This window comes from Chaetodon trifascialis, chromosome 2, assembly GCF_039877785.1.
Source record: "Chaetodon trifascialis isolate fChaTrf1 chromosome 2, fChaTrf1.hap1, whole genome shotgun sequence".
NCBI lineage: Eukaryota > Metazoa > Chordata > Actinopteri > Chaetodontiformes > Chaetodontidae > Chaetodon > Chaetodon trifascialis.
This window is the reverse complement of record NC_092057.1, coordinates 744479-772348: the sequence shown is the minus strand read 5'-3', so window position 1 is coordinate 772348 and position 27870 is coordinate 744479. Positions and strand designations below refer to the sequence as shown.

The 27870-nt window shown below is 46.1% G+C and overlaps 5 protein-coding genes across 10 annotated transcripts in view; 1 reads left to right on the top strand and 4 right to left on the bottom strand.

Moving 5' to 3' along the window:
* Window positions 1-27870, bottom strand: part of LOC139339980 (voltage-dependent calcium channel gamma-2 subunit-like) — a 366973-nt gene that overhangs the window by 63117 nt on the left and 275986 nt on the right. Inside the window, exon 5 of one of the 2 annotated variants that reach the window (XR_011602930.1) lies at window positions 23465-23474. The exons of the other annotated variant lie outside the window; for it this stretch is intronic. The gene's annotated coding sequence lies outside the window, so the exon portion shown is untranslated. Of the gene's footprint in view, window positions 1-23464; window positions 23475-27870 lie in introns of those variants that run through there. 2 annotated transcript variants of the gene reach the window in all.
* On the top strand, window positions 3060-4782 carry LOC139349099 (G-protein coupled receptor 4). Its single transcript, XM_070989602.1, has 2 exons — window positions 3060-3440; window positions 4252-4782. The coding sequence occupies exons 1-2, from the start codon at window positions 3060-3062 to the stop codon at window positions 4780-4782; spliced, it is 912 nt and encodes a 303-aa protein (XP_070845703.1).
* LOC139343335 (uncharacterized) lies at window positions 5358-8714 on the bottom strand. Of its 3 annotated transcripts, none has more exons than XM_070980921.1 (3): window positions 8363-8714; window positions 6981-7245; window positions 5358-6645 (listed from the first exon to the last, which is right to left on the bottom strand). In XM_070980921.1, the coding sequence occupies exons 1-3, from the start codon at window positions 8449-8451 to the stop codon at window positions 5974-5976; spliced, it is 1026 nt and encodes a 341-aa protein (XP_070837022.1). In that variant the 5' UTR covers window positions 8452-8714; the 3' UTR covers window positions 5358-5973. The 3 variants fall into 3 exon arrangements, with proteins under 3 accessions (XP_070837022.1, XP_070837031.1, XP_070837040.1); XM_070980930.1 differs by lacking the exon at window positions 8363-8714 and adding an exon at window positions 8303-8337; XM_070980939.1 differs by lacking the exon at window positions 8363-8714 and adding an exon at window positions 7715-7913.
* On the bottom strand, window positions 17081-21646 carry atf4a (activating transcription factor 4a). 2 transcript variants are annotated; one of them, XM_070975450.1, is made up of 4 exons: window positions 21488-21646; window positions 20342-20521; window positions 19698-20012; window positions 17081-18850 (listed from the first exon to the last, which is right to left on the bottom strand). In XM_070975450.1, the coding sequence occupies exons 2-4, from the start codon at window positions 20388-20390 to the stop codon at window positions 17817-17819; spliced, it is 1398 nt and encodes a 465-aa protein (XP_070831551.1). In that variant the 5' UTR covers window positions 20391-20521; window positions 21488-21646; the 3' UTR covers window positions 17081-17816. The 2 variants fall into 2 exon arrangements, with proteins under 2 accessions (XP_070831551.1, XP_070831560.1); XM_070975459.1 differs by having other exon boundaries at window positions 17081-18847.
* LOC139339972 (apolipoprotein L domain-containing protein 1-like) lies at window positions 23070-27704 on the bottom strand. 2 transcript variants are annotated; one of them, XM_070975474.1, is made up of 9 exons: window positions 27665-27704; window positions 26843-26947; window positions 26277-26372; window positions 25620-25721; window positions 25489-25528; window positions 25358-25409; window positions 24460-24589; window positions 24114-24302; window positions 23070-23522 (listed from the first exon to the last, which is right to left on the bottom strand). In XM_070975474.1, the coding sequence occupies exons 1-9, from the start codon at window positions 27671-27673 to the stop codon at window positions 23091-23093; spliced, it is 1155 nt and encodes a 384-aa protein (XP_070831575.1). In that variant the 5' UTR covers window positions 27674-27704; the 3' UTR covers window positions 23070-23090. The 2 variants fall into 2 exon arrangements, with proteins under 2 accessions (XP_070831575.1, XP_070831584.1); XM_070975483.1 differs by lacking the exon at window positions 26843-26947 and having other exon boundaries at window positions 27665-27703.

Below are 27870 nucleotides of genomic sequence, written 5' to 3'. Positions count from 1 at the left end.
TCTTCCCTTTAGAGCTCTGCTCCTCCGTGTTTGGTGTTTTGGCCAACCAGCTAAACCAGACGACGACACATCATTCCCTCACGCAGATGATCTCGCTAACATGTTAGCAAGCGGCTGACATGGAGCAACATCATTCAGCCTCAGCTGAGCTTGCAGGCCGTGCGCAGTGGGAACACTATGACTGATGCACTTAAGTGAGGACAGAGGAGACACTGACGTGAATGAGCTGCCATTGCCTTTGTTTAAGTATGAGATGGGAGCCGGTCCCATGAAACGGTTCCAACAGCCACAGAAAACAGCGTCGTTTGAGTTCTTACACTTTTGTAATCTGAACATTTACTTTGAACCTCTGGAGCAGTTCAGTGCACACAGCGGCCTCGCCACAGTCGATGTTCTGACAACCCCAGAAACAGCACAGGTGGAACTAAGACATCAACATGGCCCATCAACTGTCCGTGCAGGTCATTCCAGTGGGCCGGCATGCAAAGTACCACCAGCCTGGAGCTGGCTCAGCTCACTGGAAATGCAGCTGATATTAAAATGTTATGAAGCGTGCCGTGAGGACACGTCTGTCTGCTGCTTGTTCATGACTGATGGACGGCGCAGTGAAAAATCCTGCTGCCACAGGTGAAAACATGTTAATCAGACTCCACAAGCGCATCTCTACTCAGCACTTTAGGCTACATTTGCTTTTTGCCAGGTGTTGTTTTGCACAGTGTATCTAGCTTGTAAACATGATGCAAATTCAGCCTAATGACGCATATTCACATCAGTGTAGTTACCATCGTTTTATCTCCGCGTTTCTGCTGCCACAGAAGGTTTTTATAACACGAGACGTGCCTCTTGTCGCTCGCTCAGGTTACACGGCCTCGTGAGCTGCCCATTAGAGCCAGCCAAAGGTGATGGGGTCCACCACCTTCCCTCACACTGAGCATGCTGCTGCCGTCTGTCAGCATTAATTCTAACAGTCATTTTTCTGTAGACCGTGTATAGATCTGTCATAGAAGCAGTGACGATCACGTATTCTTTACACAGCTAAATGTTTCAGCTGCATTTTGGATATTTTTGCTGGTTTTCGTGCTTTCATCTGGCTGTTTTGCTGATGGATCCCATTATAAAGTAGATTTCCATTTTGAATGCATTTGTGCACCGATGGAAAACATAAAACATCTGAAAATAAAGAAAGGCATAATTGTACAATGCGACAAAGAGAAATGAACAAATTCTTTGTGGACATCCTCAGTCGTGCAGTTCAGATCATGGTTTCCTTCATAAAATGAGCACATTGTCTGTTTTCTGCAAAATTTTCCAGTTTCATGACTCTGGATATTTAAGTGAGCGATGATAAAACACTTCCTCCATAGCATCGTTTGCAGTCACTTTACCTTCTGGAAACGGCCGGGCTCTTCAGCAGGTGCTCAGGACTCGGGCAGAGTTCAGCGCTGTGTGGACGGACTCAGGCGCACCAGCCTCTTCACGGAGGCTCATTCAGCACATTTGAATACCCAGAGCCAAACCCAGCAGGTGATACCGTCACATCCACCTCCATGCTGGATGTATTTGTGGGCGGATGTAAATGGATGTTGTGATAGGTTTGAAGAACTGCATTTTGGGAGGCATGAGGGAGGCGAGCGAGGCCTCCTTCATGTCACCAAACTGGACTCGTTGTGCTCTCATGCTGCAGGTTCACATGCTGTCCATACGTTTAACAGTGTGACCTACTGATCAACACGTTAACCTTGATTGACTTGACACAACTGAAATGATGCTGCATGTCAGACTGGCTTCGACTGCAAAGGCACCAAGTAGCTAGCAGCAGTAATCCAGAACCACAAAGCAATGACTGAATCATTATTGTGACTTCCTTTTCATGTATTTGCCTGTTATGTTGTGTTTACAGCTGAATGAATCACATAGTGCAGCCTGAGAGCGTCCTTCATCACACTCTGTCTAATAAATGTCCACATCTTTCAAACTCCATGTGCTCGCTTTGTTGGGCTTTTTCTTCTGAATTCAACATCTCGAGCCCCACCAGAGATCGCGCTGACGCCATCGTCAGCAGGGATTTTTTTTCTCGGAGCACAGCTGTTTGCACAGGCTGAGCTCCCCCATTGTTGGCTGTGTAATGAAACATGTTCTACAGTGTAAGTGGGTGTTTATCGTGACTGTAAGCTTGTTTTCCCACTCTGGCTCCTCTCAGCACTCACCACATTAGTAACACGTTGCGTTAGATGTCTCATTTCTGCTTACCTTGCATCACCTGTTTACTGAACAGTGTACAGTTGCATCAGGGAGAACAAATGTTCAACTGCAGTGTTGGCTGTACGTAAAGACACTACCCAAAGGGACAGACCTGGGATCAGATTACCGTTTTATGCCCTAACATTAACCATGAAGCAGAAAAATGAAAAAGGCATCCACAGGCCAGCAGCTTGGGGAGACTGCAGCTCTGATGTCTTTAAAACACCTTCTTTCCACACATGGGAGCAAGTTAAAGGATGCAGACTCAGGCAGGGGGGGCCCTGAAGGCGAACTGAGTCCCCTTCACACACGAGTTACTCAAAGACCAGAGAATACGACGACGAAGCCATTAGCACACCATGCCAACCCTCAGCCTAAACACACCCGTCCAAACGTCCAATTACTGAAGATTACTCAGCCACTGTTCTGGATTACCAGCCAATCACAGCCCAGGTGGGACACCATGCTGAGGAGAGATCGCCTCCATGACGTGGAGCGTGTTTTTAAGCTCCTGGCCTCAGTGATCTGGTGCGACGCAGGGAAGTTCAGCCTGAAGTGAAGACGTCCAGGACTGCAGGACTGTGAGCGTCCTTCAGGTAAGATGGGCTGCTGTGACGTTGGGTTCTGGCCTGTGTGAGGAGCTCTGTGGGGACAATTCATGCACTCTGTACACTGAACAGTATTTTTGTGTTTTGGTGCATTAAAGTTTTGGCTGTAAGGTTCAGACTCCTTAGGGGTCAAAATGTAGATGCAGATCATCAACACTAACCTTTTCTTTCTCCAGCCTCTTCCTCCAGCATCAGCTCTTCTTCCTCACAATGTTCAACACCACTCTGAGCCCTGCAGCCGACCTCTACATGAACTCCACCCCTGCCGGCGGCCCCCGTGGACCTCCACCGTGGTACCAGTTCGCTGTATGCGCCGTGGCCCCTTACGGCTTCATCTTCTACTTCGGGGTCAAGGTGTTCAACCTGGCCGTGGGGACGCCCTGTAACGTCCTGGTCATGTGGCAGATCGTCTCCAAGAAGAGTGACGCGTCCACCTCTGACATCTTCATCTTCAACCTGGCCATCTTGGACGCCTACTTCTGCCTAATGACGCCCATAGAGATGGCCAACCGGCTTCTGCTGGGTGACAGTCGCATTTGGTTCGCTCAGAGGTTCGCTTACGGGATAAAAGACGTGGCGCCTCTCTTCCTGGTGAGTTTTTGTTTGCAGCGTTCACCCGAGCAGGACAGGTGGAATAATAACTCTGCATCCTAAAAGGAAGTCCAGAGTATGAGAAGTGCGAGAGTGTTTGATATTCAGGACTTCTGTGAACTCACAGCTTCGAAATGAGAGTAAAAACAGGCTTTCTTAACTTGTTCCTTGTAATAATGCAGAGTCCTGCTTTGCTCTCATACAAATCAATGATTTCACAAAGTTTGCAGTTAATGCAGAAAAGTCAGAACTACAGCTGCACTTGGGTAAAAGCAAATGCAAGTTTGCTGCTCTTTTCTGATGTTTCCCTGCTCATAATCGCATCCATTCATAAAGATCAGTCTATATACAGCAATAGATAACATACTGAGGTACCATAATCTTCCTGCTTTCAGGGTTAGGGTCCAAATTTGCATTTCATATTGTGACACTGTGACACTTTCAATAATCTAACACAGCTGTTGCTCAGATCACGTGCATGAAGCGTCATTAGCACTTCCACGTGCCACCTCAGTGGTGGCAAGTACAATTTCCAGCTTGCTTTATTCCAGTTTTCTTCCTCTTTGTGTTCATCTTCAACACAGAGTGAATGTGAGCGTGAACATTGATCTTTCTGAGGGCTCAGCACCTTCTGCTCTGTCGAATACATGATTTTCTCTTTGATTTCTCTTCTTCTTTAAATTGTACTTCAGTCATTTTGATTTGACGCCCTGCAGACACAAACTCACACAGATTCTCCTCCCACTTAAAACAGGGAAATGCACCTAAACGTGCCGTAACATGACGTTCCCTCACTGATGTGCTGTTCCAGGTGTGTATCTGTGTGGACCGCTACATGGCGGTGGTCCACCCGGTGCTGTTCGCTGGCATTCGAGATAACAGGATCCGCGTCGGCATTTCCGTGGTGGTCTGGGGCCTCATCCTGGCTTATGGCCTCATCAAGTGCATCCTGGGAGTCATGAGCGTCAACGAGATCTTCAGCGGCGTCATCCTCTTCTCCTTCGCCGTCATGGTCTTCTGCAACATCTCTGTCATCTGGGTCCTCAGACGCTCTGTGGCGGGAAAGGAGGAGATGCACCCGGTGAAGAAGAAGGCCTTCAAGATGGTGCTGATCATCCTGGCCATCATCGTGACCAACTACCTGCCGCCCGTGGCTCTCATGCCCTTCGTGTCGTACTACTCGTTCGTGGCGTTCCGCTGCCAGATCAGCATCAGCGTGTTCTCCATCATGGACCTGAGCTGCAGCATCGAGCCCCTCCTCTACATCACCAAGATGGAGCGCGTGGACGGCAGGTGCTGTGGACGGAGTTTGTCCAAGGAGTCGCGTGACGCCAAGGTGTGATGAAGAAATGACGCAGAGTTAGACTGACACCTGACGTTTTACCACCTGACCATAAAAAAAAAAACATGCACCAAAAGTGCACAATTTCAGAAGAATAACGAGAAGAAGCCAGCTAAGCTGTAACTGCAGCGACTGCCACTGACACACACTCACACACACACACACACACACACACACACACACACACACACACACACACACACACACACACACACACACACCTCTTTTTGCCCATTTCAATGAGAGCTTGGGGCAAAAGCTGCTTTACAGAGCACTGATTGAGCCAGGCATGAATTACGACTCCTGATCAGAGACGCTGTGGGGCCGATGAGCAGCAGCGTGACGGGTTGACATGCAGATTATCCAAGTGGTTAACAGACTAAATAAATAAGTAACGCTGTGTTTAATGCAGACACAGGCAGCGCACTGACTGCATTAGATGATCTGAGAAAACTCCCCCACAAAGAGCTATTTGAGGGTTAAAAACTCATTTGTCAAAAATTGTACTGCGACTCACGTCTGCGGCTGACATTTCCTCACGTACGATGAAAGACCACTGAACACCACGATGAACACGAACAAGTTTTATTCTGATCAAAACTCAATAAACTCAATGCTTCCTTAAGTGTGTGAAGGTGTTTGCATTTCACATTTTGATTAGAAAAACTGACATTTACAGATACTTTCATCGATTAAAAGAAAAAACAATAACAGAGGAACTGCTGGGTCTCACTGGATCTGGATGACATGTCAAAGTCAGGGTTCACGTGTTAGGAATCATTTCTGTTTGATGATAGTATCTCCTCACTCGTCATTGGCTGCACTGATTAATCATGTGCCGCTCCTCCACTGACCGTCAGTCCTCTTCAGAGGCACAGTCATATTTACCAACTTCAGAGCTGGTCTAGTTTGCAAGTGAAGCAGCCTCACCGTGATTTCATTTTTCAATTAGACGTCTGATTTCTTAATCAAACATTTGTCTTTCAGAAAACTGTCAATTTTGGATATCTAATCTAATTCCAACAGATCACTTACTGTACTATCTGTCTTACATACTCGCCAAACCGGTCGTGATCAACGAAGACCAGATTAGTGTACGTTAATGATTGTGACAGTAAATATTCTGGACGTCTCTCTCAGTAGCTGTGAGGAGTTCAGCACGTGAGGAGAATCAGACTGGAGGTAACAGCATTAAGTCTGAGTAATTTTAACGTGTAGCTCGTCCAGACTTTCCACGCCGGCTTCAGGTCCGTCTTCTGAGGTCACATATCCAGGATAGGTGGGGTAGAACTGGGGAGGTGGTAGTTTAGCGGCGTCGTCTCCTGCTCCTGACGACGGAGGCAGAAACAGCGGAATCAACTTGGCATGAGCGTAATCAATCTCAAAACCCTCAAAAACAAGGCCCATCCCCCAGGAACCCAACCCCTCCGTAAGAAGCCTCGCCACCTCCCAGGTGGACAGCACCAGTCCCTCGTAGTCCCCTTTCTCTAATCTGAATATATCAGAGGTCAAAGGTCGGCGCGGGACCAGCACGGTGAAGCCAGGGGAGTTGGGAAAAGGAGTGAGAAAGGCTATGTGACCCTCGTCCTCCCACACCCGCCACTGCTGCTCCTCCCCACGCACGATGCGTGAAAACAAGCCAGGGTGAGCCGGGTCGTCCCCGAGGAACGTCAGATCGAACGGCGCGTCAGGTGACGGGAGCTTGGCTCGAATCTTGGCCTGGATTTCAGTCAGGCTGGAGTCACTCCATTTGGGAGCGCTCTTGGAGGTGCAGTATCCTGGGTCATGGGCGTTGTGCTCCTCATCTCCTGCCAGGTGAGGGCGCCACTCTGCATCCAGGCCATGCAGAGGGAGGACACGGATCTGTGACGTGAAAACAAGCGCACACCTTGTTACTCAAACTCTGGTGGACAGCTGACACGAAGCATCAAAAGATTTTTCCAGATACTTTTCAATAAACTTTGTATGGACATTTTATTGATGAGCAAAATGATGCTTTTATTACTCTCACAAGGATGCACAGAACTATTTTCAGCTACACCTCCCACGAGGTTTTGAGGCGCACTGATGTCTAAGACTCACGGGAGCTGTTACAAGTGCTAATAAAATAATTGTTTGCACCCTCAGGGAAAACTCTTTGCATGCAATGGTCTCCTGTAAAGCCAACCGGTCTATGTAGAGGTCAAGGAGACCCTCACCTGGGCAGGTGTGTCTCGGTGAGGCCTGCTGACCAGCGCACACCTCTGAACTGCCAGCTTGTCACACAGCAGCTGTGCAACGGCTCTCGCCCCGAGCAGCCAGGTTAAAAACTCCTGCTTCTCCAGCTGGAAGATGCTGCCTCCCAGGCTGCCAGGGGTGCTACGCTCCAGGATAACAGAGCCTGGGGTCCAGGGCCGGGGGTGAAGGTAGGCCACCAGCCCCTCTGACTCCCAGATGACATGACGGGTAAGAGTGGAGGACATTCTGTGGAGCAGGGAGGGAGGAGCACGAGGAAGATGTGCGATAACGGTTTGATTCCCTTTTAAAGTGTTACAGAACAGGCGACAGCATTATGTCTGTTATCTATCCATTATCGATATTATCTACAGGAAAAGATCCAACACATTCACACATTCAGTTACAAAACATCATCGTCTTCGACAGTATTTGATGTTACCAGAGGTACAATTACCAACAGTATTACTAACGATACAACTACCTGCTGCAGCAGTACAGTGCCACGTACACACTGATGTATCAGTAACAGTAATCCAGTAATATAATGTGGAGTACTTCAACAGTCACATGGGCCATTATTCTGCATAACGGGTACTTTTACTTTTGATACTACATTTTTCTACAAATGTTTCTACACTTTTATATATTTTCTATAGAAATGACAAATGCAGGACTTGTCATACATGGAATACAGTATTTTTAGTGTGATATTTACTGAAGTAGAGGATCTCAACACTTGTCACCCCGAAGAGCTTCAATGGCGACACGTCAGCTCTTTCACTGTGTACCTTCCAACAGCTGATCACAGCTACGTCATCATCGCGAGGGCTTCTAGAATGAAATACGTCGACAGCAGAGCTAGCTAGCCACACAGACCGAGCTGCTAGCGTTAGCTTTGTTGTCTGGAGTTGATCACAGTTTGCACCAATCGTGTCTTTATTAGCCGCAATACTGTGTTTTTAAGGTGGACAGTTACACGCCAGAGGCTTCAGTTCGGATGAATCTCTCACAATCAAACCCAAACTCGAATGACTGAACTTGTAGCAGCTAAGTTAGCACAGCTAACCGTTACTGGCTTCAGCGAGAGGGCACGTTGCACTGAAATACGGCAGTCTGAGCAAAGGACGTGGCCGACTGTGTCCGCAGACCGAAACCAGTCAGAAGAGTCTCGGTGGTCCAAGTTTTTACCATGAAAACAAGCTGCGCTACCTTAAAACAGCTGCTCTTAGGATGCAGTTTGGCCTGGGCACTGCGGGGGAAAGTGTTTTAGCGCTAACTATGCACGTCATTTGCGCTGACCTACCTTCTGATCATGAACCTTGTAAACAGCATAAAGTAACGGAGAAGCGGCTCTGACACCGACCTGCTCTGCTCTCTCCGCGCGCAGTAAAAGCTGGCGTAATAAGCACAAACGGCTATCAAACAGGCGGCGGCTGCTCCGCTCCGCCACATCCGTCAGTGATGAAACCGAAACGGAAACATCTCCAGAGAACAGTCCGCTGACGACAAACGCTCATGATCCAGAATATTAACGCACGACCCCCATTTCCAGTCACTCGACAGTGGCCCTTTGTTCTTCTTGATTCCCGGATTTATTGGTGTTTCCACACCAGCTCAAAGGTGCAGTGCGACCATCTGCTGGACTGGAAGCTGGAGCAGGAGCATTCAACTCTGTTTTTTCCAGGATGCTCCTCCAACATTTCCTGATGAAATGCGACAGACACTGCGTCCAGTGTGACATGTTAGGTTGTCAGATTCTGACTGATCAGTGTGTGCCATTCATTTTGATGTTCACCTATTTTATTAAAAGTTTGATTAAAACTCAGCTTAATGTGACCTCACAGGCAGCACAGCTAACAATCTCTACTAACGTTATAGCCCAGAGAAACTTAGACATATCGAACACCTAAATACACAGTGCTGAATAATTCTTAAGAAACTACTAAAAATGTCAAATCAAACCAACCTCACCTGTCCAGCAGCAGGTGCTGCAGATCGTAGCTGTGAATCTAATAAAGTTTGTGACCTTCAGCACATTAAATTTGTGCTGAGCTCAGTGTACAAGACTCACACTGAAACTCTTCAGCAGCTTTTTGCTTGTTATTAGTCAGTTTGCCCATTTTCTATGCTTATCCAGGTAATGCTTTCAGTCTGTAGCCACTTCTCATTTCTGCTCATCACAACTGTAAAATGCAATGGATTTGATTCAATCAGTGATCAATACAGCACATTTTATAAATCAGCAACTAAAAAGGGGAACATATTTAAGCAGAATAATTACATTTGATATTCATCGATTCCCTTTTATCACAGTGATCATCACACAAACATTCATTTGTTTCCTGCCACTCATGAAGTCCTGGATCCTACTTGTTCCAGCTCTACTTGGAGTTTCCAAAGACATGAGCTGTGGGCCCGATATAAAGTTTCCCCTCTTTAGATCATCCATCATCTTCTTGAAGTGTTGTCGTAGTTACACTGTCATTGTGCTAATCTTATTATTAAAGTGCCACTTGATTGAAAAGTCTGCACTTTTGTAAAATCATAAATGTTCAACCGCTGGCAGAGGATGTCTCTGCCCCAAAGTCAAACCTTTAAAAACGGAAAGTTTCCAGTCATCTAGAGACACTGACTCCTTATGAACAGTCAACAATCAGCACAGCTTAAAGTCACGAGCTGTTCACACGGATCTGTCAAAGTGCGCCATTTCATTCTGACAAAAGGTTTTAACTCGACGTCAAGATGCTTTTCAGGCAGACTTCTGGCTCACTCTTATAACTCTCCAAAAAGAAATGTTGAGAACACTGGCATCCCGATCCTTTATCAGGACATATAGATCAATAACTGTCGAGTTTTTATTTATTGATTCTCTCCTCTGCTGTGGAACATTGTCTGTTTGCAGTGTGAAGGAGTTGACACCAGAGGGCGCCTTCGAGCTGCAAACAACGGGGAGTGAATTTCTGCTCACTGGAAGAATAAAACAGTTCAAAAACAGAAACAAATCAAACACAACTTCTGCCACACAAAAAACTCACAAAAACAGCCCTTTAACTCATCAGCATTTGTCCAAGACACACACCATCTGCACCAGTCTATCAGAGCTGACATTTCAGCAGAGTGAATTCCTCTTCTCTCTCAGAAGCACTTCCTCCTTCTGTAGAAAGCCAGAGTTCATCTGTGAACAGCTTCCCCACCGTCTCCACCCATTTCTCAGTTACTATGAAATGACTCACTGCACACACACACACACACACACACTCTTGCACTTTTAGGAGGACATCCTGACTTTTCAAATGTGTCCTCATTATGTGTGTTTAACAGTGATTCTCAGAGCGACAGACGATCACACACACTGATGTCGGTATGTGAGCAAAGCTGTCGGAAAGCTTGCACTCTTGAATGTATCCAGGTGAAACTATCGGGAGAAGTTAGAGTTAAATAAGAGGAAGAGGAAAAGAGGAAGGCTGTGCTCTTATGAAACACCGTTACTGTAAATGGTGGTGAATGCAAAACAAATACAAACCCTCAATTCCACAAAGGTGCAGAGACGCTGTGTACAATGAGAATAAAACAGAGGGCAGTCAACTGCAAACAAACTGTTTACTGACAACAGTTTTACAAAGTAAAAGCCCATGCAGTAATATCCTTTATCTAATCACGTGTTGACAAAGTGGTGAAGCTCGCTCTATGATCGACTGATCGACGCCCCTTTCACACCCAACCACGATCCTCTCACCTGTTACCAGTGAGCCTGTTTACCTGTGGAATGATCCAAACAGGTGTTTCTGGAGCATTCCACATCTTTCTCCGTCTTTAGTCTTTCCTGTCCCAACGTGTTTGAAACGTGTTGCTGCATCACATTCAGAATAAGCAGATATTTACAAAAATCAATGAAATAAATTGTCTTTGGACTGTTTTTAACTGAGTATATGTGAAAAAGGGATTAGCAGGTTATCACATTGTGTTTTATTTCTGTTTTACACAGCCTCTCTGCATTTTAGGAATCAGGGTTGTATTTACGCTGGGGGTCTGTGACAGACTGTATTTCAACCATATAACAGGATTAGCCCTCCTCATCAGCCACAGAAGTGTTTTCTGCATAGCTGCTGCACACACTGCGGTCATCTTATGTAGTGAGGCCTTCTCGCTGTAGACTATAGAGTATGCGGGGATATGTAACTGTATGACATTATTTCCAGTGTATATACATGTTGTTTCCTTTGGTTTGCACATGGCCTCAGCTGAAAGACAGCGAGGCACCGCGAACAAACGTGTCGTCCCACTTTCTGCTAGTAAATCTGTCCTCCTAATCTGCAGCCCATGACCTCAGTAATGAGCTCAGCTGCTCAGAGATCCTCTGTGGAGGATATCAGCTGAGGACCAGCATGAGCATCACTCAGCCACAGTGGGCAGAGCGTCACACTGGGTGAAAATCAGGAGAGCAGCACAGAAATGCAAAAACATCTTCCTTAAGATGACTTAGAGAGTTGTTGAACTTGTTGATCTTCAGCAGACTTTTTACAACAGTTAAAGGTGTGTCAGAGCACTTCTAAGAAAACATTGAAAATATCAGAGTTGCATAGCTTGCACCTGGTTGCTTCTTTTAGGTTCATGGGGGAACTGGGTCAGTTGCAGGTGCTCCCATTGTAGAACAAGTAGATAAAATCCAATAGGAAATAAGACATATCTTATTAGAATATGTAAAAATATGCGCACTGTACAAGTAATAAACAGTGTGAAATATGTAAATGTAAATATGTAAACTGTGTAAATTATGCTACAGTAAGTACATCAAGTAACAAGAATAACAGAATACTATTACTGATAATAGTAATACTATAATAATAATAATAATAATAATAATAATAATAATAATAATAATAATAATAATAATAATAATATATTCACTCTCCAGTTTATATTTGTGCAAGAAATATCATTTTAGAAAAAATTAAAATGGTTGAATAAAAAATACTGCAGCAGATTAGAAATGTCTAAAAAAAACAAAAAAAACAAACACAGTTGCACAAAAAAATCTCCGTCGTTAGAACATGAAGTACTGAGCAGAGTGAAGTCCTTTTACTGCCTCACAGTCCCTTGGTTTACGGGCGCAGGACAGAGGGGAACACAGGAAGTGATGTAACGAACTCATAATCCAGCCCAGATGTCCAATGAACGAGCACCTAAAGCTGCAGTGACTGCAGGAGGAATCGGGATTCTTGGATGTGAGTGAACGTGCGGAGAAGCTGCTGAGTGCTTCACGTGCTGCTCGTGGAGGCACAGAAGGGTTAAAGGGCCTGGAGGAACTGGGCCTTTCCTCCCTTTGTCTGACTGTGATTAACTCGTACGTTTACCTGGTTTCGGGCCGTTCGTGCTTTAGCCTCGTCTGGTTTATGAGTGTATCCGGCTCTACTGGCTCATGCTGACAAATGAAGCTACTCGTGGTGTGTTGGAGCCTGCTGACGTGGATCTGGTCTGATCTGGTCCTGATCGCCGGCCTCCACCTGCTGTCCTCACAGACAGAGTATGGCAGAGCTTTCTCACACGCTGCTTCTGTATCCCTTCATTTTCTTCCCATTTCCCATCACTTTAGTTAAAATCTGTTAAAATATCTTGGCGGCCCATCGTGGTTTGGTCATGGTCATGTGCTGATATGGTTGTTGGAGGTCAGTACCAGTGTAGCATTTCTGAGTTTTGGGACAATGTTTGTTCAGATCTGCTCATTTGTTGGGGAAGAATAAAAGAAAGCACTGATTCCTGTGATGAGTGGAAAGCCTCTGAATCACACGTTCATCATCATCTTAAGAGTCTACAAGCACCAAAGCGCCAGACAAATTATATTCTTTGTGGTGTGAGTCGTCTTTATAGGAGCTGAGGAGCATGGCCAATCAAAACATAGCCTACGTTATCCGTAAAATGGAGTTATTTTATCTTTAATTTTTATCTTTCTTGTTTGTGTTTCCACTATCGGCCTTCTTTGCGTTGCTAACACTTTGGAATTTGAAATTTGTGAAGCAGTGCTGTATTGCTAGCAGCGCTGTGAGGCTGTAGGCCTGCTATGAGCTCAATGCTAACATCAGCATGCTAACATGCACACAGTGACAAAGCTAGCAAGCTCATGTTTAGCTAGTATAATATTAACATGTTCACAATCACCACACCTATTAGTTTTTATTTGTGTTAGCATGCTAACATTTGCTACTGAGCACCAAACACAAAGTACAGCTGCGACTGACTGGAAGAGCATCAGCGTCGCAGCTGTTTGGTCACAAACCAACGGACACGTTCAGACGTGAACCTGGTGAAGGCTAAAGTCACAGGTCATCTGGACAACATGGACGTCTGTCCAGAATGTCAGTGACTGAAGGATCAGTCTGAAGCCACATCGCAAAGGCGCCAAAACATCTATTTCTGGCATGCTTGATGTATTTATTTATTTATTTTGCATCATTTCTACAGAAACAAACAATTTGCTGATACCATTCAGGTGTTATTAGCTAAAAGGTGAAAGGACATCTCCATATGTTTAAGGCAAGTGTTGTTTTATTTATGTGAGTGGCTTCGTTCGTCCTCTTCCCTTCCACTTAGTAAACATATTCAGACGCCACCAGTGAGGCCATTGTTTTCTGTGAACTGTGGAGAACTGTATCCTCTTGCTGCTGGACATCTGATCAGCATTTTGGTGTTTTGGCAGATCCAAATCCATCATGTTGAAATGATCCTCTGGTTTAAAGCAGTCATAGTCTGTACTATCAGTGGAAATCTGTCCAAAGAAAACAGTGAATGTTCATCGTTAATCGGTCCAGGACTGTCCTGTTTGTTGTTGCGTAAAGTCAACGTTATCGTGAAATGCAAATTTACAATCGAAAGAAAAACAACAAAAAAGCCTGGAAGCAGCAGCCGTGTGCACTGTGTGTCAACATGACTGATAACCATTTCCAGTCCAGGGTAAAGCCCACACACTTTCCGCTCATGAATACAAATGGATTTAACACTTTAAAGCTATAATGATCGCATCAATATGACAGCATTCATAGGTGGAGTTCATGCAAGAACATCTGTCACGTGGAGCTCATGAGCTAAAATCTGCCAGGAACAGACCTGTGAACAGCCAGAGGTCAGAATATGAGCTTTGCTATCACTGACGTACAGTAGACAAACTATGAATAGCCTCACAGCCTTAGGTTTCACCTCTTGGTGAGCCAAATGCTATCAAGGCATGCAGCGTAATGTAAAACACAGCTGAGGACCGGCTGCACTTCAGGCTGTGCAGGCTACATTATTCTGTCCCCTTTGAAAACCAGTTTTACTGGGGTTGGCTCCAGGCTCCAGGGCGAAGCAGATGGGACGTTTCAGAGAAGGAAAAGAAACTAGAGGAGGGCTTAACGCTCTGCGTGCCAGTTTATTAGGTACACCTGAAACTAAGGCAGTCTGAGGCGAGAGCAACAAGTCCACGAAGTTTAACGTGGTTATGTTTGTCAGCCGAGGCTCGTCTCTGTCCTCAGAGCAGAGGCCTCTGCTTTGACTACAAAGCAGCGTGTTGTGTGTGAAAAGGCTTCAGTTCAGACCAACTCGGTCATGAAAAACTCATGACTGCACGCAAACACGCACAGATTCTGGTCCGACGGTCTTTGTCTCACTGAGGACACAACAAATGTCACGCTGTCGCTGCGCTGCCACTGAATGAGACGGCCGTGATCCTGATTACGATGGACCGCAGAGGAATGTGACGGGACGAGAATAATCTGTGCTGCCTCCCTCCGAGCCACCACACCCACGATGCCTTCACGTGGTTCAAAAGAAGCGTTTGTTAACCAGCTCCAGAAGATCACTCTCACCAGACGCTCCGTGCTCGTTCAGAGCTTTCCAACGAGTCGAACATGCTTCACACGCAGACGCCATGTGTGAGGCATGTTTGACGTTTGTCTTCTGTAACTGGACTCCACGTGCACAGACCTCAGCTGTACCCTTAAGGTCACGCCTGACAGCATGTTCGGCCTACCTCTCAGACACGCTTAAACAAGTGCAGCTTATTTTCTCTTATATGATGAGATCAGATAGATCAGACCGAACAGGTAGATGCATTCGCAGTAAGAGTCTCTCTCTCTCTCTGAAAGCTCAGACTTTAAGAAGAGGTCAAGACGACAGTGGAAGTGGAAGATAACTTAGTATACAGCATTTTGATCCAAATAGGCCCGTTTGCACAGCAGATGTTTTGATTTTCATCCAGAAAAAGTGTGTATCCAAACAAACAGGTGATTTGTGTGTGTGCTGCTGATGGACATGAGTCCAGCACACGTAGCAGCCGGACGGTGAACTGTTAAATCATTTCTGTTAGTAAAAAACAACCAGGTGTGTTGATTTCTTGTACGCTAACTGTGAAAACAGCACAGTGTAATAACTGGTGTACAGTACCGACTGTATATGATCAGAGGGTAGTGTGGGACGTGGCTACCGTGAGGCCTCCTGGACTATCAATGGACTGAAGCCATTGTCCATTTTAAGCTGAGCTTTTCCTGCTGTGACAAAGTGAAGATGAGAAAAACCAACTTTCCCATCATCCCACTGGTTGTTTAAATAACCAAATCCAAAACAGACAAGTGTCTACGACAGAAGACACCCAAGGAGGCGAAGCAGCCCGGTGCGTTTATACGTGATAATAATGTTTTTGGTGTGTAATTATCCAATGACTTGCTAACGAGAAAATCACACTTTGTTACAATAACATACTACTTTTTAAACAGCTACACACACGAGAGCATAAAGAACAACTCATGGTCCACGTTAGTCATAATAACGGCAGCCTTCGCTCTGTTTCTCTCGGCCTACAGCTGCACACTCGTCTTATCTTTGTCCTCTCAGGGGGAGGCAAGGCCTCACGACTGGAATCTGTCAGGGAGGAGTGTGTGTCGGCGTGTGTGCGCGCTTAAAGGACTAAATTTACACAGCTGCTTGACAGAAGTCAGCACATTGAGGTGACTCTGAACCACACACGCTCGTATCACTTTCAGGGAAATACTGACTTATTTTCAGTCTCAGGAGGAGAAACCAGTTCCACAAGCCGACCCACACACACACACACACACACATCTGTGGCACTCAAGACCAAACCTCCCCCCCCCCCCCCCCCCCCCTCCCATTTGTACCGTCTGGTTTCAAAACGACAGCCTTCCCATAAAACACTCGGCCAGGTGTTTCTCGCTTTCCTCCACCTCGTCTCTCATTTCCTGGTAGAAAGGTGCAGATTGAGCTCCAGGTGGTGACACTTCACTTGACCAGCTTGGACTGGTTTGTCAGCTTAAGTTAAGCGAAGCTGCAGACAGGCCAATAGGAGCCATCAGTGATTTGTTGGGTGACAGTTCAGAGTGAACGACAGCGTCGGTTATGGCTGCTTGCTGTCTTGTCTTGCTGCAGAATTTAAAATATTCGGCAGGTATACATTGGTTTTTCCTGTGTTCACACCCTCTCCCAGGCACCAATAAATGAGTTGGATTTCACTACTGTTCACTGCTTTGACGCGCCAAAGCTCAGGGACACAGTAAATGACTCATGCATGAACATGTCAATACTCGCGCGGCACATCGCTGAGCGCAGCACAACCAGAGCGCGAGACTTCAGAGAACCTCACAACCACGATCCGATCAGTCGCAGTAAACTGCTGGGTATTTATGTGACTGACAGCTGATCTGGATCAGTTCTTCACTCCTGTAATCAAGCTGTAAAGTGTGTTGCTGCCAGTTAACTCTCTCTCTGACACACACACACACACACCTTTCTTACAAACTCATTGATCCAGCGGCACTTTTTAAAACCCATGAATCTAAAATGTTTCACAAAAACATTTTCTTATCAAAGTTAAGGCTTTTGTATTTTAATATTTTTGTACTTTTTATTGATCATCTACTTTCTTTCAACTGCTAGCAGAAATAAAATAAATATTCAGGTTCTGGGCAGGTTCCCTCAATTTTCTTACAATGTATAGACTATTAAAAAACAATAATAATGATAATAAGTAGTGGTTTCTACTGCACAGATGACACTGTGTATCTCTGCCATCAGTAAAGGACATCACACACATCACTTGAGCACTGATAGATATTTATTAGAAAAAGAAAAGAAAAGCTTTTTTACAAGCCAAACAGTTGCGCTGAGAGACTGTGAGCTACTCAAGAAATGATCAGGTTTTATCTGCATTAAATAACAGAAGCCACAATCGGCAAGCAAAGGAGGTGAAAACTATATACACAATAAAAGTCGACAGTGTAACATCAAGAATTCATAAATAGGTTGAGGCCCCTTTCTGGACACGAAGCTGTTAAGAAGAAGGTCAATGTGGGTTAAAGACGAGCGGTTGACAACAATGTAGAGGTGGTATCTCACCTTACTGACCTGGGGTCTGTGACTGATGCTGGGAGTGTGAGGGGATTATGTGGTCACAGGGTTAAAAGTGGACACTACCAGGAGCGATGGTGGCTCGTGTTTGCATGCCTAGTCTACAGAGACAGATATACACCTGCCTGTTTGTACAAGTACTGCTAGTAAGACAGGGAGACATTACGGGGTCTAACAGGGGACTGAGAGACAAGCATGTACAGATGCTTCACCTGACCACCTCCCAGCCCCCCGCTCTTCACTACTAATCTCATCAACTTCCAGAGGCTTTCTGCTCTCCACCAGCCATTCACTCCATTCTGTTCTCGGTGGCGGGTTTCATGCATCCAACCTCGCGTGCCGCTCTTCCAATGGCTTCAACATACAGCGTACTGGACTTTGCTTCGGCATGCTAGTACTGGAGCAGAAACAACGCCGTCTCTACTCTATAACACACCGTCTGCTCGCCGAGCCCCTGAGCTGGTCTTCCCACGGCGGTGCTTCCGAACCTCCTCCATCAGGTCCTTCAGGTACTGAATCTCTCGGCTGATGGTCTCCGCCTTCTCCTTCAGCTCATGGTTCCTCTTCTCTAGCCCTTCGAGCTCTGTACCGAGCAGCTCCTGCTCGACCCTCTTCTTCTGTCTATAGCGAGTAGCTGCTGTCTTGTTCTGCTCCATCTTCTTCAGTTTCTTCTCCACCACCTTGGGAGCACCAGACACCGATTTAACCCTGGAGGTACTGGCAGCTGGGTAGGAAGCAGCGGTGGGCTCTGGTTTGGAGTAGGGTTTGGTCCTGGAGGATCCAGCGGTGGAAGGGGGGGTGGGGGGTGAGGAGGGGAGGTGTGCAGGCGAGCTGACTATAGACTCGATGCCAGAATCACTGTCACAGTCACTTGCTGAAGGAGAGCTTTCAATGGACCGGTCAGTGAGAGACACGAGGGGGGGCTCATCTTTGTTGGCGAGCACCACCACAATGTGGCCAGAGGTGGGGAGAGAGAGCACAATGGGGCTGCTGGTCTGAATGCTTCCACTGGGATCTGGAATGATGGCGGCTGTGAGGGATGTGGCCATTTTCTCTGCATCCAGGACATCCACTTCACTCCCCAGCTCCAATGTGTAGGCTGGGGAGGGGGGAGAGGGAGAGGGGAGCGGGGAGGGAGGCTCAGACTTCATAACAACCTCCTGATCAGGAGCCACCTCTGTCTTCTTGGCCTCGGCTACCCCCGGGAGGGGGAGCTCCAGAGGGAGAGGGGGGATACTGGGCAGTGACAGACCCAGCCCCAGGCTATCGTGTGGAGAGGGGATGGCTGTGTCGAATGAATCTAGATCCAGACCCATGTGGGAGTCCAGGGAGGCCAGAAGATCTTCAGGGGAGCTGGGAGACTCATCAGAGGAGCAGGAGCCAATGAGGGAATCCAGGTCAAATTCACTCAGGTCGATTTTTTCTGACATCCAGTCCATCCCTGCAAAAGCGTCCTCTGCTGACAGAGGACATGCATTCATTAACATTCAACCACAACAGTGACGACGCAGATAAAATGATCCCAAGAAATCTCTTCAAGTTAATACAAAACAAAAAAAAAAGGGTCTGAAATCGACGTCAGGTCATACTGACTTCATCTATTCAAGTCTGATCAAGGACAAGTCAGTGTCTCGACCGCCACCCTTCACTGTAATGTTGAAGACTGTACGTCCAGAACACCACAGCCTTGTGCTTCACAGACGCCAAGAGCCACAATGAGCCATCAGTGACTGAGGACACTGCAACAAAGGCGTGCACGTCATTGTGAAATACCACATTAAACAAAACCAGTTTGAGGCAGCGTTAGAGCCACACCTGCCAGCTGCTATCCAATGAATGTTCCTCTTTACCCACCACACCCACCAATTACTCATTCGCGCCTTTAATTTTGGCGTTGGAAGAGTGACTCTCAGGAGACATTTCCTCCATTCCTCCTCTGTGGCTGTGAGAACATCCATGTGGCGCTGTCTTCTACGATCCTCTGCAGGCTGCCTGCAGGCAACTCTTTCTACTTTACTAACACAAAACCACCCGTATAAAATATTTACAGCTTGCCTGAAAGCCATTAACATTCCTTAGTTGAGCCCTCAGAAAAGTGCTGGAAACATTTTAGGCCTCGATGTTCCTCCTGCAGAACTCACTGACACAAATGTGCCTCTGCGATGTGCTCAGCTTCCCTCTGTACACGAGCAACATTTCACTTACAGACTCTCCTTCCTTTGTCCGTCTTCACACAGTTTCTGCCCCCCCCCACGGATAAATCTCACCTTAATATTTAACACACAGGAATTATAACTCACTCTCACCTTTTCCATCGTCTGCTCTAACTTGGGCGTCGAGCAGGTCGCTGGCACCCAGCCAGGGGAGTGACAGTGAGTCCACTCCGGCCTTGGTTCCCAGGAACAAGGACGAGGGGGGAGGAGGAGAGGGAGGTGGGGAGGCAGAAGAGAGTGGGGAAGACGACAAGGTCTGGTAGGGAGACAGGGAAGATGCGTAGGAGGAGAAAGAGAGGGAGGGCGAAGCTGGCGCCTTCCCCTCTAGAGAGGAGGAGGGAGAAAGAGCTTCTTCTTCATCTTGGTCCAGAAGGGGCCCCATGGGGTCAGCCATCAGAAACGAGGGCCCTGTGGAAAAGGACTTCCGCAATTAAAATACTTATTTAGTGATAAAATATGGATAGTTTGAATTTCTATCTTAAGAAGTCTAATCATCGGATGCACCACTAAATAATTCATCGTGCTGAAGGTTCAACATAATGAGACAGGGGACGTCAGCGCCACAAGACAATCAAAATATGTTTGTCTTGACATCAACAAATATTCTCAATTTCTGCTTATTCTTGATGTCGAGGACAAGTCCCAGATTTGCGTCACTTCACAGCTGGTTTTCCAAACTGGGTGCTCTGTGTTCAGTCATGTTTGTGGCAGTGCTTTGGGAACATGACAACACCAACCTAAGTACAGGGCCTCCACGTCCTCCAAGGCCAGCTGGGAGAGTGTCATGGCTGCTGCTGGTCAGTGGTAGCCGTAAAAGGGTGAATAAAAACAAAGGAGAGTCTGGTGACGTTAGGAAGTCGAGCGGTTCGGTACTGCTGTCGACGGCAGCAAAGCTGAGGGTGGTTGTTGAGAGAGACCTGTATAAAAGGACACAGAGACATCAGTATCGACCTGAGGAGCCGTGGTTCGATCATCAGATAAGGAAGCAGAGAAAAGCAAATATCTTGAAAGTGAACAATATGGAGCCACGTGGCTGGTGACACTTTGATGTGGGTCAATCTCGTCTGTGTATATAAAAAAATCCCCAGTGGTTCCACTTCCTGGTATAAGTACATGTGACGTGACTACAGACAATGCATGAGCTCAACTTTCTAGTTAGCGCGCTAAGCTGTTAACGTCTCTGGGGGGGGGGGGGGGGGGGGGGGGGGGGCGCTAATTTTAGCTAATCTCTTCCACTGAGGCGTCAAAACGGGGCTGATGGGAAACGCCCCGCCTTCCACCGGGGGATAATATTTCCTAATTTGGTCATGCTTTTGCTGGTAACGCCGCCCCCTTCGCGAGTCACCGCCGAGACGTGGGAGGGCCGCCATTTTCACAACAGTGCCATCTGTGGAGGGCTGCGCGAAGAGGACCGTGCGCGCCATTTTGGACACGCCACGTTGTCAGTGTTTAGTACACACAAACACCACCAAAGCTGAAAAATACTCAGCAGCCTTGTTCTCGCGATAAGTTACAATCACTTAAATAAGGAGTTTGAAGAGCTTTAACTGTTAACCGAACAACCGTTAACACGTCAACCGTTAATAGTGACACAAACCGCACAGCACAGGCTGTGGCGCCAGCTGGGACGAACGTTACCGACTTCAGCTGATGGTCTGTAATCTGACACGACCATCAACTCCAAACCAGGAACTATTTCTGCCAGTCGGCATCCACTTTACATTTTACCGGCAGCCTTGCACACTAATAGACAGCATCCACACCGCTTTACCGTACTCAACAAGTCTGTTAACTTCATCAACACTGGACAGTGGGGAGGACGTTTCCGCCGGGTGAACGCAGGCGCAGTCACGAACTGTCAAAAATGTCAATAAAATACTTACGCCATTTTGCCAGAAATAGCCAGTGCACTTAGCCGTTGCACTGCCGGTTGTTGCCGCTGCAGGGATAGCCGCACGCCTTCACACTGCCATTTTAGCGCGGAAGAGCTTCCACGAAGAGTCGATAATCACTTTTGCTGCTCTGACAACGAAGGACGGGCGAGCAGAGGCACACTAGTATATAAGGAGCCGAAGCACCACCGCCTGCATGCCTCCGCGGTGTCACTCCGCGGGGGCGTTTGTTTTCTGTTTCACGAGCAGCACGGGTGAGAGGAGTTTCCGATTCAGAAAAAAATGAATTAACTAGCAGCAGCGAACAAAGCTCCTTCCTGCTCGGTGGCAGTAGTAGAGTAAAGCCAAACACACCGCGATTACTCCACTCGAGTCTTGTTCGTGATTGGTTAGATTTTTAGCATCTATACGGCTGACAAAATAGATCTATGTGGAGCTTCAAACACGAGCGCCTACGTCAAATGTGGGTCAAACCCAGAATGTAAACATGAAGGAGGGAAGGAAGAGTTTTCGACTACACAAGTGTCAGCGACGGATGAGACAGTCTACAGCAAACATGTCATAGCACATAGCTTCAGGTTACGCTTTCAACTGTTAAACAAACAAACAAACAAACAAACAAACAAACAAACAAACAAACAAACAAACAAACATTTTAATTTAGATCTGAACTATATTTCATATCGGATGATTATTTGTTTTAGAAGCATTTCTCTAACTGAAAATAGTCAAAACACGTAAATTTAGCCGGTTTTACTTATTTTACTTCAGTTGCACGTTCTCACTCCAGTTAGAAGATATTTGATTTTGAACTGGTATTGATAGAAATCTTAAAATTGTGTTGATAAAGTGAGTTTTCACTGCTGTCCTGAACCTTAGGTATAGTATTCTAGTATCAGCTGTTAATATTTATCTGCACGAGCAACGCTCAGTCTGCGGTGACGTCACTGAAGCTGTTGGTTAAACTTGGTGAACCCGCTTAGTTCACTGAGGTGAGACCTGGACTGCCCCCTGCTGGTGAGCTGCAGGGATTTAAAACGCATTTCATTCTCTTAAAATCTTAAGTCCTTACAAAACAAAGATTTAACAGAAAATTACCAATGAAAACTGAAAATCTGAATATAGAAATCATTTTAAAATAAGTTCACACAAATTACAAACTAGATGAATTTAAGTCCAATCAAAGTAAACCTGGATATCAGGCGTGTATGTAAGTATGTCTTTAATGTGTATGTCTTTAAAAAAAGATGAAAAAGAACACACAATGAACAAATGAGCAGAACAATCATCAGCAGAGAAGTAAAACTGTAATATTTGGAGTTCTACAGTCACATGATTTTGTCAGAGTCACTATTGCTCTGTAATTACATTTAGTACAATAGTACATTTTAGTTTTTAAGAGTAAAATGAGGCCATTTAATTGGACACTGGCAAACATAAATACACCACTGTTCCCTGTTTACATCTTCTGTTTTAACCGTACATACCACAATGTCATATACCATAACAGCCTTATTATAAAAGATACGCAAATATCTGAAAAAATAGCTTCACGAGCGTGAACTCAGGTGACAGAAGGCCTGTTAAAGACCATCTACTCTCTATCACAAAGCTTGCTGAACAATTCTTTGACTTGTATGAGCTCATCCAAAGCCGTGTTGAGGTCATCAACCAGACAGCGGATTTTCTTCGCGAGCTTGGACTCGTGGCCTTTCTTCAGCTTCTGACCATCCTTTCCGCGGGTGAAGTGGATATCCAAGCCGAGGGCGAAGCCTTGCATCAGCCCTGATGCCTTACTGTTAGCCTCGATGGCCTTGGTGCTCCCTCCTCCTGTGGTGGCCAGCTGCACCACACGGGCCACTCTCAGCGAGCTCCTCCGGGCTTCACTCAGCACGGACAGATCGTGCTGCTTCAGCTGCTCCATGCCCTCACTGATGAACTTCAGGCAGGCCTGAATACCCCCCATGACCCGCTCGTACTCCTGGAAAGTTTTTTCGATTTTCTTCTTGTCCTGAGTGACATTCACCTGGAAGGACAAATTCAATAATCGTTTCAAGGGCAGCTTTTAGATCATGAAGGTAAATTAAAAGAGTAAAAAATAAAAGCTGTTCTCTGTAGATTTTTTTTATGCTTATAGCGTCTTTTGAGTATTGTGATGCTATGAAAATGTCTTTGAAGAGAAATTTTGATGGACATTAGTGCAGTCCACGTGCTGCTTTGAGCCCGTTTGTCCTGAGCGTTGATGTCTGCCACACTGCGTTTTTGATGCGACCACTGGGGGCGCCAAAAGTAGAACTGTTTCAGGTCCGACACCCACGGCCTTCAGCTCAAATCATTTGCTATAGTCAACACATTTTGATTTCTTTTCTCTTTGTTTACCATCCTCTGTACTGTTTGCTCTCTCTCTCACCGCACTTGCATGAATTCATGTTTGTGTATGTTTACAGGAACATTTAGCATGTGCACAGCACACGACAGGTTACATTAAATACAAGATATCATAAACAAAGAGGGAGAAAAAGAGCAAAATAAAATGAAGCTGCCCCCTCCAAAAAGCAGCCTTCAGCCACCCCGCAGACAGACAGACAGTGAGCGAGGTTTGTTTCATGTCTGTCACCTTGTTGGCGATGGCTGCTGATGCACCGGTGACGCCGCCGGCCGTGGCCACGCCAACCCCGACCACAGTCAGGGCCAGAGAGGCTCCCATTGTGAGCGGAGACAGAATCACCCCGGCAGCTGCTGCCACGCCTCCCGCCACGGTTGTAGCCCCTCCTGTGATGCCAGCAATCGTTGTACCCTTTGACACCTTAAGATTTAGAGACTTTAATCACACTCATGCATGATTGGTCTGAGTGAAACCACGACGGTCGATCCAGACTGAATTGTTCTTTACCTGGTTTAAATGTGGATTTACTGACTGAGTGCAATGTGCATGATTGCATTGTGGTCAGTGGTCGTGTTACCTTGTCTAAGTTGCCAGCAATGCAGAGCAGCTCAGCGGACTGTTCCCTCAGGAAGCCTCCATGCTCAGACAGCAGGAGGATGTAAACCTGCAGAGCTTTATAGAGGTGTTCAGCCTTAACTTTGATGATCCTGGAACGTATCGTAGAAGATTTGTTTTTATCAGATTATTATCATTTAGCTTTAGGAAGCTGTCTAATCTACTGTGAAACAAGACTGAATTTGACCCAGAGCTCAGATGAACTGGTGCTCATCCTTTGGACCAGTGCAGAGTTGTGGCTTTTAAATGGTCTTTCTGAACCAGCAACACACAGAAAACGGTCTCATTTTATCAAGTTGTGTTAGCCACACATCAGCGGAGTGGCTCCAGGGATGGGAATGTTGATCGACCACTCTGGTCCTGACTGAAATATCTCAACATCTACACAATGGACTGCCATGGAATTTGGTAGAATGATCCACGGCGCCGAGAGGATGAATCCTAACCAGTTTGGTGAAGTCCTGACTTTTCCACTAGCACCATCAGCAGCTCAAAGTTTTCATCTGTCTTATGAAATAGCTCAGCTTCTGCACAACGGATTGAATCCTGCAGGCGTCTGTGATCTGCTGACTTTGGCCTGGAGCCTCCTTGAGGTTCACATTTGTGTTTTTTGTGAGATATCTCAACAAGTATGTGATGGAGGGTCATGAAACAGCACAGATGTTCCTGTTCCCCTCAGGTTGGCCGCTCTGCTGATCCTTTGGTCTATGAGCAACTCCCTGCAACACTAAACATTCCCATCAGCCTCACATGCACGTCATGTTAAGAGCCAGTTAGCAAATCTTTGCATGCTAACATGCTAACATTGTATGTGCTAAACATCAGCATGGTGTTGGTGAAAGATGCAGTAATTTACTCACTTTGTTTCTTTCTTCCCTCTAAGTTTGAGGTCTCTGCAGAGAGACTTCCAGGCTGCAGGTCAATGAAACAAGTTACCAAACACACCAAGAGCACCAAACACGATTCTTCTCAAACTGGTTTTCTGACTCACGTATCGCATCCTCCCACCAATCCATCAAACAGCTGTCATCCTGGCAGAAGATGAGAGGTTCAGCTGTAAACTCTATCACATTCTGTTGATTTTATTTTAGTGAAAGACTGCAGTGGTTGTAAAACAGTTACCAGGACTTCATACTGGTCGTCGGGCAGTTCTTTTGGAGGTTTTTGAGGCAGCAGAGGAGGTCGTGCTCTACAGGTATCATCGACGGATTTCTCAGCCGTCACCTGAAAAAATGTGGGACAGTCCAGTTTTAATAAGTGACGTGTTGTTATGAGTCATCAGTCATCTCACAGGGTGGAGGCAGTCTGACGGCTTATTTTCATTCTGCTCACGTTTTACCGGCGTCATCATTCAGCAAAATTTATTATTCCACTTGATCCCTGATCCACCCGTCACAAAGAGCTTTTACTTTTGGTGGAGTTTCAATCCCACATGAACAAATGTTCTTGGTTTACTGGTTAAAAACACAAAGGGGAATATTGCCCAGGATATTTAGTGCTTTCTGTAGCTCTAATGTATGCAGATGTTACTTACTTACTAGCTGCTTTGCTCAACCTGCACCCAACAAAAAGATTAAGCGTTGCCTCTCTGCAAAACATTGATCAAGTGTTTTGTGCTGGAGGTGTAATTTCAGGGTTTCTTGCTGTGCCCACGGTCGTCTACGATGAGCTTCCCACTAACAAACGAGGAGTCACACTTCACTTACTTACTCTTCTTTTCCTTAGTGAGTAGATTATTTTGTCCTGCAACAATTTTCAAATAAAACAGAAAATTGTTACCTTTACTATTTCCAGAACTCCATTTCCAGCCGGACTCTTTTTAACAGCCCAGATCTTTGGTGGCAGCGGTGGAGGAGCCGAGCAGGCCGGACCTCCCTGAGTTTGAATGGAGACAAACAGCCTGCATGAATAGAGCCTGAGCACCCGGCAGAGTGTCAGTGAGCTTTAATATGAGACACATGCTGAGTCTTATTAGGCAGTTCAACAATGCCACTGTGGCCCAGTGTGTGTGTGACACATAATTAGGTGTGTGTTGAATGTGTGGTGTACTATATGGAAGTTTTGAACTATGCATTGTGAGGTTTGGACTGAATATCAGGTGTTTGTGGCATGAGGTGGATGCAACACCCAGTTAATGACAAAATGATGCCATTAGTCTCATTTTCAATGATGAATTCTTTGAGAATGCAGGTTGAATTTAAATCCACATATGGTCATTCTCCCATACAGAAATATCAGCTCAGGTGAAACTACTAGAATGTGACTGCTGAGTGTGATGATCCTTCGTAGGACAGTTTGAGCTGCCGTGCAGATTCCATCTCAGTGCTGAAATACTGAGCACCAACCTTTGAAGATTTGGTGGGAGACTGAGGAGCGCAGCTACTTTTTAACAGCTCGCCGTCCTCACTTTTGTCTGGATTGGACATCTGTCTCCTTGGCAAAGGTACTGGCTGCAGAAAGAGAGGGGGCGTCACTCGAGCACTTCAGCACAAACAGAAGCTGCCCGGAGGACCGGACGTTCAGTATGAGCCAATCACAGGACACGCTGTCCGTCTGCATTCCTCACCTGAACGCTGCCACTGAGGCTGAATTCAAGACAACTGATCTGTTAACTGATCCTCCCAAACACGCCACAATCTATTGTTGGTACACTCACGTCTTATTTGCTGGTTTCGCTTTCATTCTTCTTCTTGGATAAGCGTCGAGATTTTAGAGTAGAAATAAAGGACTGTTTCATAACTGCTGTGTTTTTTTTCCTCACAGAAAGGTTCAATTAACTGGTTAAAAGCACATTTATTTATCTCCCTCCAAACTAATTCTGAGTCTGTAAATATGTTTTTCAAAGCGGAACCGTGAGTCCAGTCTGTGTCACACCTGTGTAGTTTGCATATTGAACCACGATTTGCTCCAAACTATTGATGATGTCACAAACCCTGCTGATACCACACAGAGGAACTTCCCTCGTCAAACTGATGGAAACTTTCAAATGTCACTGATTGCTGCTTACCTCCACCGTTTCTATCATCATAAAACAGAGATGTGAAACTCCGCTCCATCAGCACGGCAACACGCCACAAACACACTCTTTCAACGTGCACTCACTCAGAATTAGTTCATGTTAAAAAGCAAATTCTCGTTAAAGGTGATTTACTGATGTCATTTCTTACCCGGGACATCGTGTGCCTCTCCCTGCTGTGACCGAGTTGTTCTGATCGCCCTCCTCTGCTGCAGTCACTTTCATTTACACATCGACTTATGATGCTGATCCCAGAGCGTTAACAGGTCAGACGTGAAACTGATTGACATCTTCTGACACAAACCACTATCATTCACTGCTGTTCAAGCGTCTGCATTCCTGCTGACAACGCACCGT